At 54.0% G+C, this 24,921-nt stretch overlaps 1 protein-coding gene across 2 annotated transcripts in view; it reads right to left on the bottom strand.

The window, feature by feature from the left end:
• The window catches only part of TLN1 (talin 1), a 31,124-nt gene that overhangs the window by 5,359 nt on the left and 844 nt on the right, over positions 1–24,921 (bottom strand). Inside the window, exons 2-47 of one of the 2 annotated variants that reach the window (XM_024559998.3) lie at positions 19,289–19,451; positions 18,956–19,053; positions 18,570–18,699; positions 18,319–18,471; positions 17,906–18,048; positions 17,672–17,799; positions 16,903–16,963; positions 16,167–16,271; positions 15,661–15,816; positions 14,809–14,910; positions 14,575–14,651; positions 14,159–14,339; positions 13,871–13,984; positions 13,652–13,760; positions 13,216–13,424; positions 12,955–13,053; positions 12,496–12,546; positions 11,784–11,951; positions 11,300–11,594; positions 10,623–10,789; positions 9,640–9,768; positions 9,343–9,459; positions 9,144–9,257; positions 8,823–8,957; positions 8,540–8,668; positions 8,009–8,111; positions 7,649–7,857; positions 7,137–7,256; positions 6,740–6,937; positions 6,417–6,556; positions 6,139–6,232; positions 5,963–6,052; positions 5,726–5,848; positions 4,533–4,676; positions 3,683–3,844; positions 3,305–3,445; positions 3,027–3,208; positions 2,698–2,830; positions 2,392–2,493; positions 2,134–2,304; positions 1,889–2,038; positions 1,677–1,778; positions 1,478–1,597; positions 665–811; positions 325–491; positions 46–229 (exon numbers count right to left, since the gene is read on the bottom strand). In XM_024559998.3, the coding sequence (XP_024415766.2) occupies positions 46–229; positions 325–491; positions 665–811; positions 1,478–1,597; positions 1,677–1,778; positions 1,889–2,038; positions 2,134–2,304; positions 2,392–2,493; positions 2,698–2,830; positions 3,027–3,208; positions 3,305–3,445; positions 3,683–3,844; positions 4,533–4,676; positions 5,726–5,848; positions 5,963–6,052; positions 6,139–6,232; positions 6,417–6,556; positions 6,740–6,937; positions 7,137–7,256; positions 7,649–7,857; positions 8,009–8,111; positions 8,540–8,668; positions 8,823–8,957; positions 9,144–9,257; positions 9,343–9,459; positions 9,640–9,768; positions 10,623–10,789; positions 11,300–11,594; positions 11,784–11,951; positions 12,496–12,546; positions 12,955–13,053; positions 13,216–13,424; positions 13,652–13,760; positions 13,871–13,984; positions 14,159–14,339; positions 14,575–14,651; positions 14,809–14,910; positions 15,661–15,816; positions 16,167–16,271; positions 16,903–16,963; positions 17,672–17,799; positions 17,906–18,048; positions 18,319–18,471; positions 18,570–18,699; positions 18,956–19,053; positions 19,289–19,418 (6,282 nt within the window). In that variant the 5' untranslated portion in view covers positions 19,419–19,451. The remainder of the gene's footprint in view (positions 1–45; positions 230–324; positions 492–664; positions 812–1,477; positions 1,598–1,676; positions 1,779–1,888; positions 2,039–2,133; positions 2,305–2,391; positions 2,494–2,697; positions 2,831–3,026; positions 3,209–3,304; positions 3,446–3,682; positions 3,845–4,532; positions 4,677–5,725; positions 5,849–5,962; positions 6,053–6,138; positions 6,233–6,416; positions 6,557–6,739; positions 6,938–7,136; positions 7,257–7,648; positions 7,858–8,008; positions 8,112–8,539; positions 8,669–8,822; positions 8,958–9,143; positions 9,258–9,342; positions 9,460–9,639; positions 9,769–10,622; positions 10,790–11,299; positions 11,595–11,783; positions 11,952–12,495; positions 12,547–12,954; positions 13,054–13,215; positions 13,425–13,651; positions 13,761–13,870; positions 13,985–14,158; positions 14,340–14,574; positions 14,652–14,808; positions 14,911–15,660; positions 15,817–16,166; positions 16,272–16,902; positions 16,964–17,671; positions 17,800–17,905; positions 18,049–18,318; positions 18,472–18,569; positions 18,700–18,955; positions 19,054–19,288; positions 19,452–24,921) is intronic. The other variant, XM_024559999.3, reaches the window with a different exon arrangement.

Raw genomic sequence — 24,921 nt, 5'->3', positions numbered from 1 at the left:
AACAGGAAGTGGATCTGGCTAGAATTAGGGCTGTCAGGTGGATACCTGCGTCTCAGGGTCCTCAGATCCCAGGCTGGCTGCGCCCAGCTTCACCACATCAGCGAGGCGGGTGATGGTGGCCACAGACGACTGGGCGGCCTGTGCCAACTTCTCCTGGCTCCCAGCTGCATTCTGCACCAGGACCTTGGTGTCCTCCACCAGCACCTTTGCAGTCTTCAGGATTCCCTCCCTGAGGGAGGGCCCCGCCTAGTCAGGTACCCTGTTCCTCCAGCCTCTTCTGGCCCCACTCCGCCCTGCCTCCCTGAGGCCCCATTCCCTCCTCACCGGTGGTCAGCAAAAGTTTCGGCACCCTCGCGGTTGAGCGTGCCAGCGGTAGCAAACATGATGGTGGTGTCCAGGTCGGCGATGATGCCGGACACAGCACTGGCCGCCGTGATGCAGGCCTGGGTGCCACGATTGCCAGCTTGGAGTGCAGCCAGCACGTGGGAGACCTGGGAGAGGGAAGTCACATAATGACTGGCAGGTGCCATGTGAAATGGAAAGGTCACCAGGTACCTGGGAGAAGGGACAGAGGAGAGGGCTAGGAAAATTGGAGGAGGATGGAAAGGTCTGCCAGGGTGGACAGCCAGTCCCCCAGTCTGGTAAAAAAGGTAAGCACAGTCACCTTTTCGGAGACTCTCCGGGCGCACTCTATGAGCTCCTTCTTGGTGTAGGAGTCACTGGGGCTACACTGCAGGGCACCGGCCTTGGTGACCAGAGCAGAGCAGCCGTGCCCCAGCTCTTGTACCCGATGCTTGATGTGGGCACCTATCTGTGAGCAGATGGGAAAGGAGGAGGATTTTACCAGAGGCGCTCAGACAGTTACACTGGGCTTGGAAGAGTTGGTAAGTACCTAAAAACATGCATCGCAGCACACAGGCCTTTCCTGTTTCATATCCTTGCGGCAGGAGGTCACTCCCACACATGGATAATAATAGCATGTGGGCATCAGCTGGTGTGGATTGTGTTAAGCACAGTGAGGAGGGGGGAGAAGCACCTTATGCTGGAGTATTTGAGTCAGAGGGCCAGGGATTACAATTTGGCCTCTGCGGTTGTGGAGGGTTTTGGGATTGGGTGTATCTTGTTGAGATCCAATTACTTGCTTTCTTGGAAAGCCAGGAACCTAGGGAAGGAAGAGCTTCCTGACCCTGCAACAAGAACCAAGAGGGCAATACAGACTTGCAGCAGAACAGAGCAGCAGCCCTAGGCCCAGAGACTTGGCAGAGGCCAGAGCAGTGGACTGGGAAATCCTAGATCCCAGGCTGTCTCCTTTGTCCCTGTAACTGAAGGCTTTGAACCTGTCCCTACACAGAGCTCTGGTCACTCTTTAGTGGAGTGGCCCTGCAGGTGGGAGAGCCCAGAGGTTGACATGATGGGAACAAGGGACATGCCACGGGGGTCTCTGTGAGGAGCAGGGGGGAGCTGCCTCCATGCTTACCTCTTCATTCTCAGCAGCCACAGCTGCAGGCTTGGCCTGAGAGGCCAGCCGGCCGTAGTCACTGGTCAGCTGGTTAGCGAGAGGGCCCAGCTCCTCGGGGCTCGTGTTTGACTTGGTCACCTGGTAATAATGGAAAAGGTGCAGTTATGTCCAAACTCAGCTCCCCAAGGGCAGTCCTCGTACATTCTCCCCAACTCACCATCTCCTGGACGGTGACAGCTATGGCTTTGGCTGTCCGCACCATAGTAGTCTGGTAATCCACGAAGGAACCTTCTGGTTCACCCATGGGTCCTTCGTCTAGCTGAGTGGGGAGAATAGGAAAGGGGAAAGATCGTCACGGTCTCTGCCACTGTGCTCAGGAACCCTGGCCCAGGGTAGCCTCAGTGTCCACAGGCACCCCAAGACTCTAACCTGGTTGATGGCCTGGGTAATGGAGTCCACCATGCCACCGACGACCCCAGCGGCACTAGCTGCCTCGTTGAGGGTTGTTGTCAGGTCCTCTACAGCCTCTGTCATCATCTGCACAGCCTCTTCCAAGGCTTCCTGGGTGTTAGCTGCTTGCTGTGGGTTGGAGTAAGTGAGTGTGTGTGGGGGGTCCTATTCCAGCTTCTCACACCCCTAACTAGTAGCAGCCCCTCCGTCCCAGCCCTCAATACCTTGGGGTTGCCACCAGCCTCCTTGGCTGTGTACAGCAACTGCAGGGCAGACTCCGCCAAGGTTTTTGTCTGGTCCAGGAGAGCCATCTGCTGTGGGTGGCTCAGGGTCTTGGAGGCAGCGCCCACTGCAGCCAGGGTGAGCGGCTCAAAGTACTGGGCCATCTGAGACACCTGAGGCAAAGTGTTGGAATGGGGGTCAGCTGGGCCAGGTACCCTCTTCCACCCCACCCCCAGGACTCCCCTCTTATCTCCAGATACCTTGTGCCCCAGCTGGGAGGCTTCAGCCCGGGCAGCACTGGCCAGAGGCTCAATAAGGTGGGAGATCTCCTGCACTGCAGTGAGCATCTGAGTGTGCAAGGCCTGAGGAAGAAGCGGACGTTAGCCCTGTGACCTGGGATAAGACCTTCTACTTGCAAGGGGCCCCACACTTCCTTCCACACCAAACTAACAAACCCCCTCAGCATATTCCAGAAGTCCCTTTGAAGCCTGTTCCTGAATCCTGTCTTCAAGACTGCCCTATTTCTTCCCAGACACAGCCTTTCATGTAACCTCCTTCCCCCTTACCTCTTGAGAGATTCCCTCACGCGGAGCAAGCTGCTGGCTGACTGCAGCAAGGGAAGCCTGGTCTAGGTCCCGTAGACAGCTGTTCAGAGCTGCAATGGCCGCCTCACACTCCAGCTGCCCTGGAGCCTTGTCCCTGCAGATACATCATAGGCTCCAACACCAAGAATATCCCCTTGAAACAAAGCTAGCCTATCTATCCCATACCCCCCAAATCTTGGACAACAGGTGTCCTCCAACACCATCCCATTTACTTGCACCTAAGCGCCCGCCCCTCCATTCTGCCACAGGGTATGTCCCCACTACCCTGGTCCTCCACATCCCCTCAGTACCTCATGCTTGTAATAAGCTTCTTAATGGAGTCTGAGACAGTGCGGGAGTGGCCTGCCAGCACCGACCAGCGTGGCGGGTCCCGGGGATTGACTGCCAGGGCTCGGGCCGTCTGGATCAGTCCCCCAGCACTCTCCAACATCGTCTTGGCAGAACTCACAATGGGCTCCATGGCAGCCCGGCCCTGCGGAGAGGGGTGGAGGGAGGTGAGTCTCACGGCTCCCAAGCAAATGGGGTGGCAGTTGGCCGATCACTCCTCCCTCCACATTCGCCGCCTCACCTCAGGGCTGATCTGGGCAGGAATGCTGGCGAACTCAGGGTTGGATGCAAAGGCACTCAGGTTGTCCACAGCCTCCAGCAGCGGGGCTGTGGCTGCTTGGCATTGGGCACGGTTCTCCTCGGTGAAGGCCCCATCCAGCGCCTGCCGGTGGGTGACAGAGAGGCCCTCAGGACGGACTGTGGGCAAAGGAGGTGAAGCCCAGGTCTCCTTCCTGGGCTTGAAGGCACGGGGACAGGATGGTGATGAGCAGCATGGGTAAGAAAGGGCTTAGGCTGGGGAAGAAGGAATTTGGTAGAAGGTCTCAGAGAATAATGGGGGTCTCAGGGGAGAGAAGACTAGACAGGTCAGGGAAAGGCTGAGAGTTCAAACACTGGGAACCTTGATGGTCTTGACGAGATTGGCTGTGCTGTTGGCAACCTCCTTGGCCGACTGTACAAACTGGCGCTTCGCGGTGGGATTGGCGGTTCGGGCAGAGGCCAGGCGGCAGCTGTTGCACAGTGCGGAGGTGTGTTTGGCCACAATGGTGGCTGCAGAGAGCACCTGGAGAGACAGACAAGTGAACAGGCATGAGGTGGGCAGGAGGGGGGTACACACACCCAGGGAAGAGCCACGGTTAGGTTGGGGGATGGAGAGTGATACCTTTGGAAGTCTAATTAGGAAAGACAGAGTCGCCTGAAAAGTCAAGATTTGGGAGACAGAGAGACCCAAAGATGAGCGGGGTGTGAGGGGCCGGGGGGAGATGAAAGACAGACACACTGACAGACTTACTTTTTTTTTTTTTTTTTTTAAGATTTTATTTGTTTATTTTTATAGAGAGGGGAAGGGAAGGAGAAAGAGAGGGAGAGAAACATCCATGTGTGGTTGCCTCTCGCATGCCCTTAACTGGGGACCTGGCTTGCAACCCAGGCATGTGCCCTGGCTGGGAATTGAACCGGCAACTCTCAGGTTTGCAGGCCAGCACTCAATCCCCTGAGCCATATGAGCCAGGGCACTGACAGACTTTCTAATGGTGTCAGTAGGAGAGTAAGCTCAAACATCTATAGCAAAGTCATGAACTCAGGAGTAGCTGAGAGAACCATGAGAAATGTGGCGAGAAGAGACAATTACCCAAAGGGAAGCTGTGTGTGGATGAGAGATGGCTCTCGCCCTCTCTTCCCCCATGGGGCCAGTCCTCCTGGCTCGGGACCCTTCCCCAGACTTGCCCATGGTACCTGTTCCCTGGAGTTACCTGGGCCTGGGTACAGCCAGGCTCCCCCAAACTCTGACAGGCCATCTGAATTGCCTGATTTGCACGGGCAAACTGCGTGGGCTCCACCAGCCCTTGCTGTCCAGCTTGGCTGTTGGGGTCAGAGACACCAACCAGATAAGCAGCCTGGGGAGAGAAATTTGGGAGTGAGGAATAAAGGATATCCCTCAGGTAGAATCCAATAGTGGCAGTGGGGGCAAAGGAGAGTAGGGGTAAGTTTAGTGACCAGGGGTCTATGAGAGCGGAGGCATTAACGAACTATGCAAACTAGGTATTAACAAATTAAACAAGTTATCAAACAATATTAACAAAATGGTTAATTATTAACCAATTAAACCATCACTAATAAATTATTAACAAATTAAGTTAAAGGTATCAACAAACTACAGTGGCACTATAGAAAGCTCCCCACCCGTACCCCACGCATGCAAAGCCTCTTCTAAAGACACAGCCCTAAAACCATGGAGGCTATTAGGCTAATTAACACTCACAGTACCCCCAAGCTTCAGAGATTTGGAAAGAGGTAAGGGGAGTATGTGAAATGGTTGTAAAGTTTTTTTTATCATGGAAAGATTTTAAGATCGGATTCATACGTCACCACATGATGGCTTTGCTTTTTCCTCTTCCAGAAATAAGTCAAGCCATACAGAGCAGGCCACCAAACAGGAAAGGACAATGGGAGGGAAGGGAGCTAGAGGGTAGGCTTTCAGGGAAGCAATCTGAGATAATAAACTCTCAAGCCAGTATTAAGAATTCATATACTAAAGCAAAATACTCTCAGAGCTAATAGGTTGTTTTATATTTTATAATGTAAAAAGAGGCAAAGTTAAGTGGCAACTCAGGTAACTGGAAATGTAGTCACTGGTACTATTTTAATAACATAATAATTATGTGAAAAGGTTAGTCCATGCCAAGAAAGCCAGGGCTGAAAAAGGCGCACAGCTTGGACAGTGTAAGCATGACCCAACGTGCCAGGGTTTGGGGTGACGGTGATGGGAAATGTTGGTATTCTGTGATTACTGACGTACATCAGGAGGAATGATTACTGATCTGTACGTCAGGAGGAATAAAGAACCCGTTTCCATATAGTTGGCTTTGCAAATGTAATGTGAGTGTCAGGCTGAGAGGAGGTGGAGATGGGAAAGCAGGCACATCCAGGAACCATCGGGAATAACCTGGGCAGCCGCCTCGGTGAAGCCACAGAGAGCCTTGGAAGCTGTGGCAATGGCCTCTCCAAACTCCGGCAGGTTTCCATTCTTGGCATTTTGGGAGATGCCAGTCATGGCCTCACCCAGAACCTAAGGAACAGAGGAAATCAGGAGGGTCAGGTCCGGTAATCCGTGGGGCAGAGCAGCCCCTGGTTAGCTCCATCGTCCTGCGCTCTGCCCTCCTGGGTTCCCGGCTGCACGTACCTTTGAGTTCTCCATTACACTGTCCAGGCAGCCAAAGTAGGACATGTCATTGATGGGCTGGACTGGGTTCTCCAGGAGTTCCCGGACCGTCTGTGTGGGTGGAGAGCAAAGTAAGACACCTTCCTCACCCCGAACCCAGAACACCCTCCTCAAACTCAACCCTGCGAAGTGCCCACCTCCAATTCTCGCAGGGCATTGTCACATTCTTTCTGGCCCGGCGCCTGCTGGGTGCACATGGTGATGAGCTGGTTGATGCTATCGGTCACTGCCCTGGGAGGGACAGGGAGTTGAGTGAATGGGTGCACAGATCATCATTCCCAGGCCCTATATACATGGGGAGTCTCTAGCTATTTCCCTTTGCATGGAACCACCTCTACACCAGGGACACCTCATGAGACGCCCCTTCCCTAGTCTCTCCAGTGGCACTGGGCTGGGCTTCCCAGCCCCTACTAACCGGGCAGCTGCAGCCAGCTGACTCTTGAGGTTGGGGGAAGCCGGGTCTGTGGACAGGGCCTTGGCAGCCAGAAGAAGTTTGCTTGAAGACATGGAGATACCCTTCAAGTTGGACACAACCTGGGCCCGGTCCTCCTGGCTCTGTTAAAAGTGAGGAAGTCAACATACTGTCCAGTCCCTTCTTACCTGTCTCTAAAGGGGATCTTCTGTCCCAGACACTCAATTACTGCTAGAGACTGGGGAGAGGGGGAAGCCAGGAACAGAGGTCCATGGTCACAAAGGTGCCTATCTAAACCTTGAACTAAACCCTGTGCCTCTTCATACCGGAGCCTGTCCTGCCATCTCCACGCCGGCTTCCAGAAAGGTGCTGAAATCCTGTCCAAATCGACCCGAAGCTCGAGCCAGGTCCTGAGGGGTTCCCCGAGAGGCCTGCACCAGTTCTGTGGCTGCCTGATTCAGCCCAGCAGCAGCTTCATTCAACCGGCTCTGAGCTTCTTGAAATGTCCCGGTGCTGGGGGGAAGCTGCGGGGTCAGTGAGAAAGTCAGATGCAAGAACATGAGGAAGGACTTGGTAAAGGAGTGCTGGGACATGGGCCTAGAGCCTGGAAGCGTGAAAGGGAATAAATCTGAGAAGTCAGGCTCAAGGAGAGGTGTAGAGATGAAAGGGGAAGCTTGGAGTTCTTCAACTCCTATGGTCCCCCCACGCCCCGAGGCCTCCTACCGAGTCGCTGAGGAGTCGCTTGCTGGCATCTCCCACTGCTCTCAGGGCGTTATCCACATCTCGCTGGCCAGGCAGGCAGCTGACACAGCGGTTCAGTGCCTGGGTCACTGCTTTAGCCACCTGACATAGAAAGGAGATGGGGCATTGCCAAAATGGAAAACAATTTGGGAGATTCCCTCCTCCACCCACAGGGCATGAGAGGTCACTGCTCCACTGTCCCCGAAAGTGAAACGTGAAAATATGTGTTGTAGTTGAGCAGGCTAAGTTAGGGTATCCAGTGACAGCGATCAAACGTCCCCAAAACCTGGCGTTTGGCTGGGCCTCGGACTCAGTTTAACTGAGATACTGCTGCTGGGGCGGAGAGAAAGGGTAGGGCCCAGGGAGGGGTGCTTGAGAGCGCACCTGAGAAGCCGTTCCTCTGCCAGTGCAGATGAGGCTTTGCCCCCACTGGGGTGGGCCTTCTGATGGGATCTGGGGGAGAGGGAGGAAGGGGCACCTCCCCAATACCTGACCTGGGCAAGCCGCTGCTGACTCTCGGGGTCTCCTGGATGGCCAGTTGCCTTTTTCGCCTCCTCAATGAGGCTGCTAGCCTTGTCCAGCACATCACTGGCTGTGTCGAGCACAATGGCCTGCACTGCAGGATCTGACGTCAGGGCAGCGACGCCCCTAGCGGCCTGGGCCAGTGACCGAAGCCCGCCTGCCACGTCCCGTGCTGCAATACCTGGGGAGACCGGAGAGGAAGGAAGGGGAAAAAGGCACTTTGGTCACCAGGCCCCGATCCCAGTGGTTTCCTCTCAGGCCCTGTCCCTCATCCAGCTCCTGTTCCCCCATCCGCCTCACCACACACCCCATTCCCGGCCCTGCCCACATACCTGCATAATTCTCATTGCCCTGGGCAACCTCCCCCAGCAGCTGGGCAATGGCAGAGCTCACTGCTTTGGTGCTGTTGCCTAGGTCCTGGGCACATTTCTCCATCTGGGAATACAGGGGGAGTCTCAGGGGGGCTCAGGTACAGGAGCAACTGGGACAAGGGAACTTGAGAAGCCGCTTGGGGACAGCAGGCGGTTTTAAATGAGGTTTTGGGCAGCTCTGGGGCATAGGTGGGAAGGAGGACTTCAGAGTTTAAGTAAGAATGAGGTCTTGTGCTGGCTGGTGTGGCTCAGTTGGTTGGAGCACTGTTCTATAAACTGTAAGGTCATGGGTTCAATTCCTAGTCAGTGCACATTCCTTGGTTGTGGGTTGGGTCTCTGGTCACATAGGAAAGGCAACCAATCGGTGTTTCACACATGGATGTTTTTCTCCCTCTCTTTCTCTCTCCCTTCCCCTATCTCTACAATCAGTAAGCATGTCCTGAGGTGAGGATTTAAAAAAAAAAAATAAAAAGAGGTCTTAAGAATACTTACCGTCTCCCCAGGTAAGGGTTTAAGCTTGCCATCTCGAGCTGCGGCCTTCACCTCCTGCAGGTCTCTCTCTAGGTTCTGCACCACACTCAGGGCAGAGTCCATCTCCAGAGGCCCACATGCTTCCTGAGCCTACAATGATAAGGGAATTTGGGGTGTAGGAGGCATTGCTATGTCCTACCGATGCCTCAGGTTAGGGGATTATCCTGTTTCAGGTTATTCTGCAGATTCCCCATTATCCCAGGACTCCACCCTCATCTTCCCAAAAGAAAGGCGGCTCCCCTACCTTCTGGGCAGCAGTGCGGAGCTCGGCCAATGCGGTGCCAAGGTTTTTGGCACACTGACTCAGCTGCATGGCTGAAGCCTGGTCCTGAATTGTGGGCACTGAGGCCTTTGCAGCTGCCACCATCTTCCCACCTGGCTGTTGGGGAATAGGCAGGCAGATGAAGGGCATCATCCTGGCCCTGGGCTTTGGACAGGAACTAATGACAGGACATGGTGCGCGCTGGGGACAGAGGCTTTTGGTGGAGATTTACATTCTGGGAGCTCTAGGGGACTTGGGAGGGCGGGAAGAGTCTGGTCTGAGAGGTGGGTAAGGGTGTCTTGCCTGAAGGAAGCTCTGGCTGGCAGCAATAAGGGCTAGCTGGGCACTGGGACTGTCCGGCTGAGCTTGGCTCCCTCGGACGCCCTGCACCAGCAGTGGAATCTGCTCTGCCACAGCCTGCAGATGAAAATGTCATGAGAATCACTCCCCCCACAGGCCGGGGGAAAGTCCCTCTCCTCCCACACACTTCCTGGAGTCTCACCTTGCAGCTCTGCACCAGCAGGGGCTGGGGGCCAGCAGAGACCTTGGGAGTGGAGGCTGCATGTTGGGCCGCAGCGATGGTCTGCGTAGCGGAGGCCGCAGCCTGTTTGGCCGCGTGCTGTGAGGACAGAGTAGTCAGGACAAGCCCCGGGCATTCCCCAACTGAGTCCCTGGCTGACCCTGCCCATGCCATCCTCCAAGGAAATAGCAAGTGACCCTCTCTCCACACGTCCCTCCAAGTTTTAGTTCCCCCAGAGCACCCACGCTCTCTTGCTCCTGGTTTGTCTCCCAGCCTCACCTCCAGGCGCTGCACCAGCTTTTTCTTGATGGCATTCTGCGCGGCCACGTTAGTCGCCATGCGCAGACCCTCAGCTGCCTCCCGCAGCCGCTGCTGCTGCTCTTCACTGTCAGGGTGGGCGGCTGCTCCCTGAGAGGGGGGGAGACAGTCAGTCATCACCTGGCACCCCCGTGGGCCCTCCATAAGCTCTGCTCTGACCTCTCCAGACTCGGGCTCTATCTCCCGGAGTCACCTCTAATATCCCCACTGACAACCACTGACACGGGCACCTCAGGCGGGTGAGTGGGAAACCGTGGGTGGACCCTGGCTCCCCTTTGGGATGCTAAAATCCCTTCTTTAGGTAGGTCGGTTTCTTGTCCTCTTTGGGGAAGGTGCCACGTTTCTCCCCCAGCTCCCCACAAAATACCACTGGCAAACTGGGGGTGAGCTGGACTCTCTGGAACAAGGAGGATGCAGTTTAGAGCAGGGATTTCAGGGATACCACAAAGCAGGGGACCTGACTGCTCCTGCAAATGAAAATACCCCAGAGCCCAGGGGACCTGGGAGTCTTTTGGTTTCTCCCTGATGGTCCTCTGCACCCTGTCCCTGTGTCCCACTGCCTTGTCTCTGCAGTGCTAGCGCCGGAGGCCCTGGGACTGAAGGCCCAGGTGCTTTCACAGGAGAGACCAGGCAGCAGAGAGACCCCAGGCCGGTGGTGGCAGGAAAGCGGGGAAAAGAAAGAACAGCAGACCTTGGACTTAGAGGAAGAAAAAGGGTACAGTTGCCAGTCAGTGAGTGAGGACTCTGGGAGTCATACTGGCTGGAAGCCTGGGCCACTGTCCACTGGCAACTTAGGGACACATTTACTTCCTAAGTGTTCCTGTATTTGTTACCTTGTATTTTCTGCTTTGCCCTCATCTCCCCCATCCGAGGCGGGTGACCGTCTGGGCTGTTCTACTTCCCTTCAGGGCCCAGTCTGGGAGTCTGCACAAAAGTCTCTGTACCTTGGCGGCCTCCACCATCTTGGCCGTGGCATCAGCGAGGATCTTGGCAGCGCTTAATAGCTTGCGGGAGTTCTCCAGATCGCTCTCCCCTTCGGCGTCAGCCTTGATGGCGTTGACCAGGTCAGAGGTGGCTTGGGCCAGGATGCGGGCCTGTCGTACCATCTCACCTGAGGGGACAGGGCACACTCAGGTGAGGAAGCCAGAGTCACCAAGAGGGTGCCAGGGGTGCAGGAATGGCGCAGACAAGGCAGAGGTGAGGCTTTTTGTGACAGCAGAGACCGGGGGAAAATTCTCGCGTGATTTCCTAGGAGTTACTATTTTCTAAGTGTAGGACCTTGGAGAGAAACAGATTTCCTGGTGGGCTCTGACGGGTATTTTCAGCAAAGTCTTGAGAAGGTGAGACACGTTTTGTAAAGGCTTTGGGGGTGATGGGGTGGAGTAGAATGGGGATGGTTCTCTCCTACTGCGGCCACTTTCCACCACTTTTTGTATATACTGATATATTCTTTCAATGTGCCACAGAAGGCAGAGCAGGGGTATATTCCTGTGTTACAGATGGGGGACCCAGTCTCCTCTGCTGAGTCCTTAGGGGGAGGGTGCAGGTCTGTAAGGAAATGTCCAATGGACTTGGCGAACCTCACTGGGGTTCTCTGTCTCCCCAGGGGTGGTGTCCTTACCAGCATCACCCATGGAGCTGAAGATGTTCTCGGTGACAGTAAGGATGGTGTCGGTGGCCTGGTCGTAACGGCCAGCAGGCCCAGCCCCGGTGGCGTGGGCCCTCACGTGCTGCAGCAGCTCATTCAGGGCCTGTGTGACAGCTGTGGCTGCGGCCCCTACCCCACGCAAGAGCTGCCCATCCTCTGTTGCCGCCTGGGAGGCGGACACACAGCCCTCCACAGCTTTGGCTACTAGTCGTCCGGCCTCCACCAGCTGCTCCTGGCAGACAGGTGAGCTGATTGTAGGTGCCACCACCTGTGGGCAAACTGAGCGTCAGAGACACAGGCGAGGGAAAGGAGTTATGAGGTGAGGTGTTGGTGGCGTTCACAACAGTTGTTGGGTTAGGGAATGAGGCCGCAGAAGCCAAAGAGATAGATTGAGAGGCTCCTGTATGGGTGGCAACATCACCCCTCAGCACAGGCTAGAACCACCTTTGGGACTCACCTTGGTACAGGCCACCAGCTGGGAGGTAGACAGGGCGCACTGTGTGGCTGCAGCAATAACCTGGGTCTGAAGCCCTGAGTCCTCTGTCCGCTGGGCCACACTCTTGGCCTTGAGGACCAGGGCAGCCGCAGCACTTGCCACGGCCTTGGCTAGTTGCATTAGCACCTCCTGTGAGAAAGGAGCAGTCAGTATGGCCGTAGATCGGGCTTGGGATCCCTGGACCCTTCTCGGAGGCATAAGCTGGTTCATTATTCCCACTGATTCCAATCACAGGACAGTGTATGCAGAAGCAACCAGAATTACCCCACACCGCTGCCTTGAGCACCAGGAGGACAGAACCCCACCATGGAACAAACCCACACCGACAGAAACAGAGCCTACACCAAAGGGAGAGACGTGCGAGGCGGATACACTCGGTCGGCAATGGGAGGGAAGGGCAGCACAGTTCCAGTGAGGTGGAGAGAGGGGGTACTTTGGGGGTCCCTCCATCTCCAGTGTCTTTTCTCCATTTCTCTCAATCTTGGTTGGGAGCAGTCACCCTGGAGTCTGGGGAGCATGTCCCTGCACTGCCCTCCCTGATCCCATCTCCCAAGCCCTGCCTCCCCATCTCCCATCCTGTTCTGCTCCCCCAGGAGGCTGGGGGAGAGGTGCAGAAACGAGTGTATGCGGCTCAGAGGACAAAGCTGGGAAGGCCCAGGCCAGAGGCCGTTACCGTGGGGGGATCGGGGTGAGATCGAACCCCAGACCCTCTGGGTGCACATATCTGCATGGGAAATCCAGGATGACAAGTCAGTGAGGAAAGTGGCAGGGGGTGGGGGGGGAGGCTAGAGGAACAGTGCCCCCGGGGTGGTGAGATCTAAAGGATTGGAGGCGGGTGAAAATGTTCTCCAGTTAGGGCCAGGACTACGTATGGAAAAGACAGGGAAATGATGACAGGTGGCTAAAAAATATTAATTAGGGCCAAGAGTACACTAGTAGGTTAAGTATGGAATCAGAGGTTCTGAACTCTCATCCCCTAAAAGTGAATTGGAGGTTCCCAGTATCATTCTTGGGAACAGGTTCAGGTTGGCTGGGAGTGCACTGTCAGTTCACAGTAGGACTAGGAGCTAGATGCAGGATCAGAAGTCACCTCCTTAAAGCCGGGGTTCTGGGGGTTGGGTAAGTCACCAACCTGGAAGTGGGGGTCAGTATCACTTTCCCCAATTTGCTGCAACAGCTCCCCACTGGCCTGGCCCACGTTCCCAGCTGCTTGCAGCAGGTTCTGACGGGGCTGTGGAGAGTGAACACCAGTCAGAAGCTGCCCAGTCCCTGCCCACATGCCCAGGGTCCTACGTGCCCACGGGTCCCACACTTCCATCCTGTGGCTGGGACTGCCCCCTTTTCCTTGGGCTCGAACCCTGTCCTCCCTGGTGCCATCCCCGTGGCCCCCGACCTCAGCACTGGCAGGCTGGGCACTGCGCAGCAGTTCGGACACCGCCCCCGCAAGGCCCTTTGCCGCCTGCAGCAGGGGACGGCCACTGCCGCCTTCGTCCTCCAGCAGGGCAGCGAGCAGCTTCACGCCACGGGACATCTCCGTCAGGTTGGAGGAGATGGTGGTGACTGCACAGCCCACCGCGGTGTAGTCTGTCTCTGCAGGGTCCCCTGAGGGCAGGAAGAGGACAGGAGCATGTGTGAGGCACAGGGCAGACTAGACAACGGACTGGGAGGAGGACAATCACAGGCAGTTAGTCACACACCCATCCTGAGACACACACACAGCCCCTTCCATGAGTCAAGGTGCAGTCACACCCAAGCCAGTCACACTCATGCTTGCACGTGCTCGCCCTCCCCTCCTCCCACCACACACGGGAGCTCGGCGGCCAGCTCACCTGCGGTCAGGTTCACCACGGAGGCAGTCCCGGCTGTGATGGCATCTACCTGGGAGTGGATCTCATGCTTTGATTCATCCATCTTGTTCTTCCGCCAGGCCTTAGAAGCCTGAGAGAAAGAGAAACAAACCTCAAGGCCTGCTGTTCTGGGGAACCCCAACCGCGCTCCTTGGAGTCCCAGCTGCAGCACCGCTGCCCTCTCCCCCATCCCGTACTCACGGCATCCTGGCCCAGAGGGGGCAGAGTGTCGAAGTCATCCAGTGTGGCCTGAGCAGCCTGCACAGCCTGCATGCTGGAGTTGATGGTTCCAGTGAGTGCCTGCTGGGCTGAAGTCTACAAGGAGAGGAGTACGAGGGAACACTTAGAGGAAAGAGAAGGTAAAGGAGAACCTGAGGCCGGGGAGAGGAATACAAACAGGGATGGGGCAAAGCCTGCCTAACTTTCGGCTTGGCCCCGCTGAGGGGAGGGACAGGCCTAGTACCCTGGTGGCAATGGGGACACTCTTACCAACGGGGGCATGTGTCCTCGGTGCATCTGGCCACTGGTGATCTGCTGCTGGGCAGGCGGCATGCTGCCCACCTGGAAATTCTCAGGACCAGAGGCTCCAGAGCGCATGATGGCAGGCAGGGCCACGGAGCCGTGCTCCACTTTCCCCACCCGGTTATACTGCTGCTGAAGCACTGTCGACCTAGAAAGGGGACATACTAAGGAACACGCTGGCCTTCCCCTCTCACCCCTCTCCCGCCCAGCTCTCCTGCCTTCACAGGTCCTGGGGTCTGGAGGGGAGGGGGTCTGATGTGTCATTAGAGGCTTCAACTCGGTGGAGAACCGTTCTGAGGGTTCCACACCCCCCAACAGTCTTTGGAGGCAAGGCTTGCCTTCCCCGCCCCTTAATGGCGAGATCAGCCACCCTCCCTTCGTACTTTTTGGGGGACACCGAGTCCTCTAGCATAGTAGACTCCTCATCTCCTTCCAGACCAAAGTGGTCTTTGCTTTTTTTCTGTAGAAAGGAAAAAGGAACAAGAGTGAGGGAAAGGCAGCCTCTTCTTTCCCCAATCAGCTGTTTTCTAGGACCTGGGCCCCCATTTCTAAAGGACTAGCTTGGGCAGCAGGGGAGGGAAGGGAGAGAGCAGGCGGGCGGGGCAGGCGGTGCTCACCTTCTTAAGGATGATATCGATGTAGCCGGCAATGAGCTGAGCGATCTGCTCGCCCTCCGTGGTCTGTACTGAGTAGTAGCCGTCTTGGTAGTCCCCGAAGTCCTAGGGTGACAAGGTGGCGGCTTAATGGAAAAGCTTAAATGTGTTCAGGACGGGCAAGGGCAGGATGGGAGCCCCAGGGCTGAGACAATGAGGCTTTCTCCCCATGCCAACAGCCTTCTAGGATAAGCCCGCCTCATCCTATTCCTCTGTTTTCACCCGTCTCCTACTTCTCTATTTCCCTCCTTGGAGGGAAATATTTTATTTCTGAAGAGTGGTCTTTATGCTACATGTGCCATTTAGAAAATCTTTCTTCTCTCAGGATAATAAAATTAGGACGCTAACACTTTCCACTAAATGACCGCAGTTGAAGGTTGGCACCAGGGTTGAAAATGGAAAACCAGCATTGACTAATTTCTGTCATTAGGGTGCTTCACCAAGTTGGTATCGGCTGTCATTCACAACACCAAAATATTAAGCCAGGGGGAAAATTATAGGGTATAGTTGCTGCTGAAAGAGGGGAGGCATGTTTTCCTGTTACCTTTTTCCTCCCTCGCCTCAAGTTTCCTGTGACCTCAACTTAATGTTTACAGGTTTGTTCTGTTGATTTTAAAGAATAAGTTTCATTTAAGTGTCACTCAGCTCTCCAGGAGCTTCTCCTCTACTCTAACCTCCGTGATCCTGCAACAGTCCCAACGTTCTCCCTTTTTTCTGCAGTCACATCCATGCACCTACCCCGAGGGAGGCGCAAAGACCTCTGCAGCTGCCCCTTCTCTAAAAATTCCAAGCACTTTCCCTGAGCCCCCGGCTCACCAGGGTGAAGCTCTTAGGAGAGGCAGCCCAGCGTTTGATGTTGGTAAGGTTCCATTCCTGGATCACCTCTTTGGTCTTCTCGTCCACTCGCATCACACACTCCTTAGTGATGCCCAGCAGCCTGGGCACCAGCTTGTTCTTTCCCTTCATCTTTTCCTGTGAGGCAGAGGTTATCGCTGGTATTATAGGTCCGAGGTCGAATGAGAAGTGAACGGTCAAATCAGATCAAGACCACAAGGGGGTGCTGAGGTGGGCAGGGGCACTCACTAAACAAGGGTGTCTATGGTGGGCCCAGGGTAAAGCTACTTCAGGGAAAGGGAAAGCGGGGACAGGTACAGAGTAGGGGAAGCGGTGGTGGAGGACTGACGATGGGAAACTTTTCACAAGGTAGAGAACTGGACTCCCAGGGAACGCTAGGAAATGTGACTGAGGGCAGGGTTAGCCCTTCAAACAGGAAAGGGTAGAAGTGGAAATCAGGAGGGCAGTGAGAAGGGTCTGTAACCCACCTTAACCAGGAAGAAGGAGACTCCATATGTTTTGAGGGAACGGGCGAGCTTCACGTAGCGTACCTTGGCCTCAATCTCACTCATCTGCCCACAATTCTTGTGTGCCTTAGAGCATGAAATGGGAAAAGATTTAGCAAAATATGGGGAGGATATATCACAGACAAGGAGTTCAGGTGGGATGTTAACTATAATTGGAGAGCATTATGGGGGCACAGGAAAGGTTAGGGAGTGCGGGGTGTGAGAAATGAGAGGGTGAAGAGCTGGGGCCTGATAAAGGCTCTGCGAAAGGAAAGGTTCAAGGGATACGGTTAAGGGACTTGTAGACCCTCTGGAAATGTGCAGGGACAGTTAGGGAGCAGAAGGTCAAACAGAAAGCCTTTTGGGCTGAATATCCAGAGTGGGGATAACACCTTACATTTGTACAAAGACATATTTTTCACAGTAACTTCAGATATACTGTCTCATTGGATTCTATCAACCCGAGGCAGGGCAGGTACTGTTACTCCGTGTTAGAGGTAAACAAAAGAAAACAAGAATATTGAATTCCACGGCAAACGCAGTGATGGCGCTGTGACTAGAAGCCCAGGTCTTCTACTTTCTTAGCCCAGGGAGAACAGCTTGGTGGGTGGAAGCAAAGTGGAAGCAGGCGGGGAAGGGGCGGGGGTCCATTTAGTCAGGAAGATTAAGCAGCAAAGCTCCCAGGTCATCCCAAACACTCTTCCCTGTCCCCATTCACCTGGAAGATCTTACGCTCTCCCTTCTGCTTCACATACTCCTTGGGCAGGAAGTCCTTCAGGCTACACCAGAAAAGGGAGGGTCAGCATGGAGTGGACAGCAGCAGGGGCATGTGGGCCATGGACTGCGGGCCAAGGGGTAGGAGGAAATGTCTAGGACAGTGTTATCTTTGGGGAGAAGGGAGACTCTGCGGGAACAGGGTCTGAATTGTCCCTGAAATAGAGGTGACAGCACTAGCTCGTGAATGCAGCCTGTGTCTCTCACTACAGGGAAGGGGACTAAGGGAACTTGAGTTGGAGGCTCAGTTCCTGAGGGAAAGAGGGTCAAGAGCATTATTTCAGGGAGCCAGGAGCAGGAAAAGCTCACTAGAAAGACGACCGTGACTGTAGGAAGCCGAGAAAGCCACGCCAAACTCTACATCCTGAGAAATACCAGGGGATGAAGCCTTGAGACTTCCTAAGTCTGATGCTCCCTGTGAGTAAAACTGGATGCGATTTCCCTCTGGCTACTGCAGTCAAATTCTCGGAATCAGCATGTGCTTGCTTCAGATGCAGGTAGCAGGGGCAGAGCTTTGACTGTTTTATATCCCGCATGGGGCCGGTAAGGAGATCAATGGCTGATGGAAGCTGACAAGGTACCCATGTGAGTCAAACCCTGGTGCCTCAGGAGGGGAAATGAGGTGAGAAGGCCTGGGGTGGAGACAGGACTACTGGGCTCACAAAGGCAGACAGTCCTGGGCCTGGAGGGGTTGTGAGCTGTGAGTCACTCACTCGAGGAAGCCGGCCTTGTGCTTCTGCTCATTGTGGGGCCCAAACTGGATCTGGCATTGGAAGCCAGCAAACTCACAGGCCTTGTCAAAGGAGACGGGGTGGGAGCCATTCAGGATGTCATCTCGTGCCTGGAGAACACAGGGAAAGGAAAGGAGGCAAATGTGTGTCGGCAAAGTGATGCCGCTCACTGCCCCTCTTCCTACCTCCACGACCCCAGGCAAGTCCTCTGCACACCTGCACATAAAGAAGGTTCAGCTGTACAGGGTCCCGGGAGTCCACATTCTGGTCTGAGTAGAAGAACTTCCTCCGCAGCAGAAGCGTCTCGTTCTCCTCCACCCCCTGTTCCCTCAGTGTGCGGCCGTGGTCCAGCCAGTTCACTGGGACACAGAGAGTCTGCTCAATTCCAAGCCTCCGTGGCTCCTGTGCTGTCTGGTTTCTGGCTTTTCATTTGTTCATTTCTTCATTTGCTACCTTCTCTCACTACTAGGTTAAGTTCTGTGAGTGTAGGACTTTGTTTTATTACTGATGCATCCCCAGTGTCTACGACAGCGCCTTGCGAGAGCAGGTGTTCAGTAAAAAATGAGAAAATGGCTGCCCCCTGCCTCCCCGACCATTTCCAGTGCCCTCTTTTTTCCATTTCTGCTTACACTCGTCATCTGTGTGCAGTTTCTGCTTTAGCTTCTCCATCTTCTTTTCGTCTCGCAGCAGTGTCTTGTCTTTCCGTAAGGTGCCTGTCACCTCCTCCTTTTTCTCTTCCATCAGCTCTCGAACCAGAGAATATTCATCATGGTTGGTGATACCTGCGGGGAGGGGCAGGGGAGGGATTGGTACCAGCATCTTTGGCCAGAGTTGCAGCCTCCCCTCAGCCTGAGCCCTCAGCCGCACCGAGACCCCTTACCAATGCGGGCGCAGATGGTCATAAGCATGTCGGTGACGGTCTTCGAGTCATCCACCATGATAGTCTTCACAGTTCCATCTAGCATGCGGATCTTTAGGGGTCTCTGTTTCTTCCTGTACTCCATGGTGTCCTGTTGGGGCAGGAATAGGAAGTAGGGGCCCACTTTAAGCTAGAGGTATACTTCCTTTCAACGCAGCCAGAGGGGAGGAAAGGAGATTACTAAAAGACTAGAATGGCTCGCTCAAAAGCAGGCTATTACGACTGCCTGGAATAGAAAGCATGGGAGGGATCAGAGACAACAGATGTGGGTGCTAAAAATAAGAGGTGGAACCCGGAAGTGAACAATGGAAGAAAATGTTGGTGGTCCTTGATGAAGTGATACTCACCCCATTTCGGAGCATGTAGTAATCCAAAGCTTTCCCAGCCTCCAGCCATATACCCTTTTTGGGGTCATCATCTGACAGAAACAGCCCAAAGTCGCTGGCTAAAGGAGAGGACAGATCATCTCAGGCTTACGAGGACCCCATATGGCCGAATGGCTGCACCACTGCCCTTACTATGTCCCCAGTGACTCCGGGCGGAAAGGGGAGGGCGGGAACCGATACACCTGAGGTATGAGTAGCCTTGGGGGACAACATGGTCCATCCCTCAACGCCAAGAACCTGGGAACAGAAGGGACTGAGGACTCCCGCCCCAGCCACATGGGTAATCAGACTCACGAGGGCCAGCTGGGGCCTCTGGGATGCGTTCACGAATGATGCGACAAGCGTCATACACCATGGTGGACGGCTCGAACTGCATCGTCTTCACCACATTCCCAATGCTGATCTTCAGCGAAAGTGCAACCATGGTGGCAGCTTCTCCTCTCCAGCCTGGCTACACCTGGCCCATGGCAGCAGGGCATTAGCACACTCTCACTGGCGGAGAGGACGTCCCCCACAGGGAGCCCCAGGGAGGGGTGCTTTTGAAAGGGACTCACCAAAGCAGATAGCAATGAGGTCGTTTTTGTTTTATTTAATAATTCCGAAGAGTGAAAGATTAGCTACATCGAAAGGACCAGTCCCAACCAGCTAAGACATCCGAAGGAGAAGCTGGTGTGCAAGGTGCAAGAGCAGGTCTGAAATTCAACGTCACCTGGGGACAGTGCCCTGTCCTCACCACTGGATCTGTGCCTCCCTTCTTTCTTTCAGCTGTCTCTCTCTCTCTTGTCCCTTGCCCCTGCTTCTTTCCCAGCCCTGACGCTGCCTTGTTTTTATCTTTTCCTGGTTCAGTCTTTCTCTCTGTCCCCCACTAAATCCTGCTGGATTTTCCCAGCCTGCAATTTTCAGAGCTCTGTCCTGACCTACCATGTGACCTTCCCTCTCGCAACTTCAGCTTCCTTCTCTACAAAGTGAAGACGTTATATTAGATAATTCCCAAGGGCTTTGAAACCTGCAAACACTGAGGAGCTGGTCTAGCAGGGAAACCAAACCCTGGCTGTGCAAGCTATCCGGGCCTGCTCCTGTCCCAGCTTTCCTCTAACCTGAGAGGCTGGGGGCCTCCCCAAGGTGCTTGGACCCCACATCTGCCCTCCCTGGCAGTCAAATTGTGACCCTCTAATCCAAAGGGATCACAGAAATTATCTAGTCAACTCTTCCATTTTGCAGAAGGGGAATCAGACCCTGTGGAAGATGGGGCATGGCAGGGGTGGGGTGGGGTGGGGTGGAGTTTTAAGGCAGGTCAGAGAAAGAGCCTAGTCCTCCTAACTTGGTCTCTGCTCCTAAGTGATCAAATCCTCCCAACTCCTCCTATGCTCGCTCCTCTTCAGTAAGTCCTTCTCAGACTCTGCCTTCCACCCCAGCTGCCTCCTGTGACGGTATTTTTAGTGCCTCAGAGAATACTAGTCCTAACCTGCCCTCCCCTGCCCTCCTGGCACCACCTCTTAGCGGGCTGGAGGAGCCACTGGAAGTGGCAGGTGGCTCACAGTGCAAAAGAGGACAAGTCTGCCTGGCAGCTGATGATGTGACCCAGCTCTGTAAGGTGATTGGTGCTTCTTAACTAAGAGAGTGAGCACATCCAGGGGGCCCATTCCCCTCCAGGCAAACGGCTAGCATGGAGGAGAAAAGCGGGACTGGGCGAAGGTTGGAAGCAGAAATAGGAGTGTTGGGATACAGAAGGCAGTTGAGAACCAGGGAAGTTGGGAAGGAGTATGATTTGGGGGGGGGGGTAAAAAGGTTGGAAAGGATGGGGTGAGAAGAACTGAAAATCTAGGTAGGGACAGGAGGAAGATGTGGAAAGGGTCTGGATCAGGGCCTGATGGACCATCTTTGACCTCAACACTCCAGAGTCTCAACAGAGAGAAACCACAGCTCGCTCTCTATCTTTTCTCCCCAAGAAGAGAGGACCCTCCCAGTGTCCCCACTTCTAGCTCTCTGCCCACCTCCCCATTTCTTGGGCCCTTCTCCCAGCAGTTGGACAGACCTGGATGTGGGGTGTCTGGAGGGCTGGAGCGAAGCTGGAGGAGTCGGAGGAGCTGAGGGCAGGACTGAAAGGACCCAGCACCCTACGCTGAAACTGTACATCTCCCCCCATTTCCTCCGGACACATGGACACCCCCTTCTTCCTCAAGCACGGAAACCTCTGGTGAGACCCCGATAAGGGAGTTGAGTCATGCCCACCCTTACTCTCAGGCTGGTCCTAAGTGTACGTCCACATAGCTACAAGAGGGTCAGGGAGAAAGGGGAATTGAGAAGTGAACTGAGGGTGACGAGGGCATAGAACACGGACAGCCCCTGGAAGTACAGGGAGAAGTTACCCAGGTTCCACTCTGGCCTGAGAATTTTGTTACGCTTTCCATGTTTGATGAAACAGCAACAACCCCCTCACCATATCCCCCTCCCAGGGAACAACTCCTCCCTCAAGACATTCCTGAGATACATTCCAGAGGAGTTGGGCAATTGGAGGGGGGTGGGGGAAAGGAGGACAGGAGGTCAAATCCCGGCAAGGAATGGAATGTAAGTGTACTGGGGGTAAGGAATTTGGGGCACATGGACAATATAGTCAGAGCAGATACCCACAAAGGGAGCTGCAGAAAGACAGGGAGTTACCGAGAGGGACCAAGGGGGAGAGAAAGCTGCACTGAGAGTCAGAATGGAAGAGGGTTGGGGGAATAACACTCAGTCTGTTACCAAATTTGGCCTCTGAGTCCGCAACCGCGAGGAGGAGGGGTGGTGAGGGTTGTGGGTGAGACTGACATATCCGGCCTCGAGTTGCTGGAGGCTCATTTAGGGTTGGACTGGGCAGCAGGAGGTCTGGACCTGACCTTCCCCCAACACAGCCCCTGCTCACCTACACCCTTAACGGTGCCTATTCATCCTCCCTGAATGCACCTCAGCCTCTGCACAGAGCTCTTTTCCACAAAGCTAGTATGCCGTCTCTACAGGCACGTTATCTCAGACAAGCAGCCCCTGCCCAGATCCCCTCACAACCATGTTATCTTGCCCTTGCCGGGAAGACTTCAGCCCACACGCACAGCCTCCCGCGAACACGCCACTGTCAGCAAGCACAGCAGTCACCCTCCTGTAGGCACTTTCCCTCCATCTGCCCAGCGGGCATTTCTGAAGGCCTGCTGTGGGGAAGACCCTGGGACAAACTCGCAGTGACTGGGGACCAAGGGTAAGCCCTACTGAGCCTTTGACCTCAAGGGGCTCCCAGTCAGCTAAGGGGATCAGTTAAAAACAGAATTATACCAGAGGGCAGGATGTGGTAAGAGCCAAGGCGTTTGTGCTCAGGGGTGGGTCCCTTCAGGTTAAGGAAGAGGGACCAGAAAGTCTCCATGAAAAGTGTCCTTCGAAGCTAGGATTAAAAATAAATAAATATAAAAAATAATAGTGATCTATCTTTTTTATTAACTATATAGCCATTGTTTTCTATACATAATTTCATTTAATCCTTACAACAACCCTGCAAGGTAGGTATCATTACTTCCATTTTTACAGATTATAAAACTGAGGTTCAAAGAAAGGAAACACTTGTTCAGGGTACTTGTCCAAAGTCACACATCTAAGTTGTGACGCCAGGATCCGAACCCAGGTCTCTCTGGCTCCAAAGCCCAAGGTCTCCACCACACCAGCCAGAGATGAGTCGGGGTAGCATTCCAGGCAGAGAGAATAGCATAAGCAAAGGTGGATAAGCAGGAAATCACGGAAGAGCATTGAGGGAAGTGAGCAGACAGGCTGGCTGAAGCACAGGGTACCTGCAAGGGAGCAGTGATGGGGAAGTCAGGGTTAGGATGAAAAAAAAAAAAGGCAAGGGAAGACTAGAGAGAAGTATGATGGATTTTTACCTACTGGAAGGTAACAAGAGGCCAAGGGAGGTGGTGAGTAGAGAAGGGACATAACCATAACTGGATTTTAGGAAAATAACTCTGATAGTTACCTTGGAGATTAGTTAGAAAGACACTGCATTAGCACAAGTGAGAGATAATAAAACTAGAGGTAGAATAGTGGAGAGAAGGAAGTCACTCATTAGAACTTTTAGGAGTAGAACTGACAGGACCTGATGACAGTCTGTCCTGTCAACCAACAGGGACCAGGACCCAAAATCAGGCTGGGGTTCCATAGCTTCTTGTCATTGGCAGCCACCCAGTGGCTGGGGCAGCTTGAGTTTAGGTAAAAAATTGGGAATGGAAAAGGAAGGATCGGGTTGAGCTGGGAATGTGACGACGAGGCTGTGGTTAGGGAATGTGGTTAGTCTGTGGGGGAAAAGGGGGCAGGGATGTGCTTAGTACCAGGTAGGGGTGGAGGAAATGAGGTTAGGGTACTACGTCTGATGGGTACTAGAATTGTTGGTGTGATCACTTTGCAAGGTATATAAATGCCCAAACACTATGTTGCATACCTGAAATTAATATAACACTGTGTATGTCAACTGTAATTAAAAAAATAAAATGCATGTACATACCTTCTAAAATTAAAAAACAAAAGAAGGAATGGGGTTAGTTACTGTATTGGGCTGGAAATGGGGAAGACAAGGTATAGGGAAAGGCTGGGGAGGATGGCAGTAGAAAAAAAATATATAATCAGTCACTGGATCAGACTGGGAGAAGGGGAAGAATGGTATGTGGACAGTAATAAGTCAGGGAATGATGAAGTGAGGTGAGGGGAGGTCAGGCTACAGGAGGCTGAGAAGAGATGGGCCTGTGGTCACTGCTAAATGAGACTAGGGACTGGGGAGAGTGAAGGGACACTGGTAGTATCTAAGCAAAGCTGTGCTTGTAGGGGCTGGGGGCATGGGAAGCAGCCAGTGAGTGCCTGGTCACACTGAATAGGGGACAGTGCTATGGTCAGTGGCAGGGTCAGGCTAGGAGTGAAATGGGGGTGTGGTCAGTGGCCTGGCTGGGCGTGGGATCTGCAAGACCCAGTTTCCTCTTTGGGTCTCATTTCCTCTTTTCTGTTTGGGGAGTGGGGGAAGGGGACCTATAAGTGGACCAAGAAATTAAGGAGGCTTAGAATCAGGGATGGCCCACAGCAGGGACCAGGGTTACTTGCCAGTTGTGCTGTACTGGGAGTGGGGTATTCAGCACATGACTAAAGGGCATGCACGTAAACGAGTGGGTAAAAATGGTGGGAGAGTGCTACAAAACGATGGGAAAGCTCAGATTGGGTGAGGGTAAATTAAGGTAGGGTGTGTAGAGTAGGTGGTGGGAAGGGAGGGGGAACTGAGGCTAGGAATGGATGGCAAGATGAACATGGGGGAAGGCAAGGGAAGTATTCTGTAAGGGGATATGCAGGAAGGGTGTGACTGACGTGCAGGGCCAAGGATGCAAGTTGGAGAGGAAGGCTTAGGATCTGGGGAATGAGAAGATCGGAGGCAGTGGGGCTAAACTTTCAGACGACTGTTATCCTTTTCTCCCTTGGCAACAGTGTTTCCTTGGTCTATTTCCCGCTTAGTCTCCAGTCCCCTCTTCCCTATACAGTCCTCCATTTATGACTAAGCTTTGCATACCTCCTGGGTCCCGTCCCTTTCCCACCCCCTATCGTGTAAACAACGTGGTCCAGAAACCCCTGCCCCTCAACTTGGTGGCCATTGGAAGAGTCTTGGACTTCAAGAGTATAATAAAAAAGCTGGAAACCCAGATGCCTGCAATTCCAGCTTAAGTCCAGAGCCATGGCCTGAAATTAGTTAGTCATTTATTCTGGGTCAAAAAAAGCCCCTTGAGATACACAGGAATGAGACCTCCCGCAAAACACGGGCATCCACCTACTGTCAATCTTTTAAATTTTACGTGCCTTAAGTCAACTACCCTCACCTCAACCACAATCTCTAGAACCGCCCCTAATTCCTAACATTAACCTTGACCCTAACTTGTTTC

The sequence above is a fragment of the Desmodus rotundus genome, chromosome 1 (assembly GCF_022682495.2).
Source record: "Desmodus rotundus isolate HL8 chromosome 1, HLdesRot8A.1, whole genome shotgun sequence".
Lineage (NCBI taxonomy): Eukaryota > Metazoa > Chordata > Mammalia > Chiroptera > Phyllostomidae > Desmodus > Desmodus rotundus.
The sequence above is the reverse complement of the archived record's forward strand: the minus strand, read 5'-3'. Positions and strand labels throughout refer to the sequence as shown.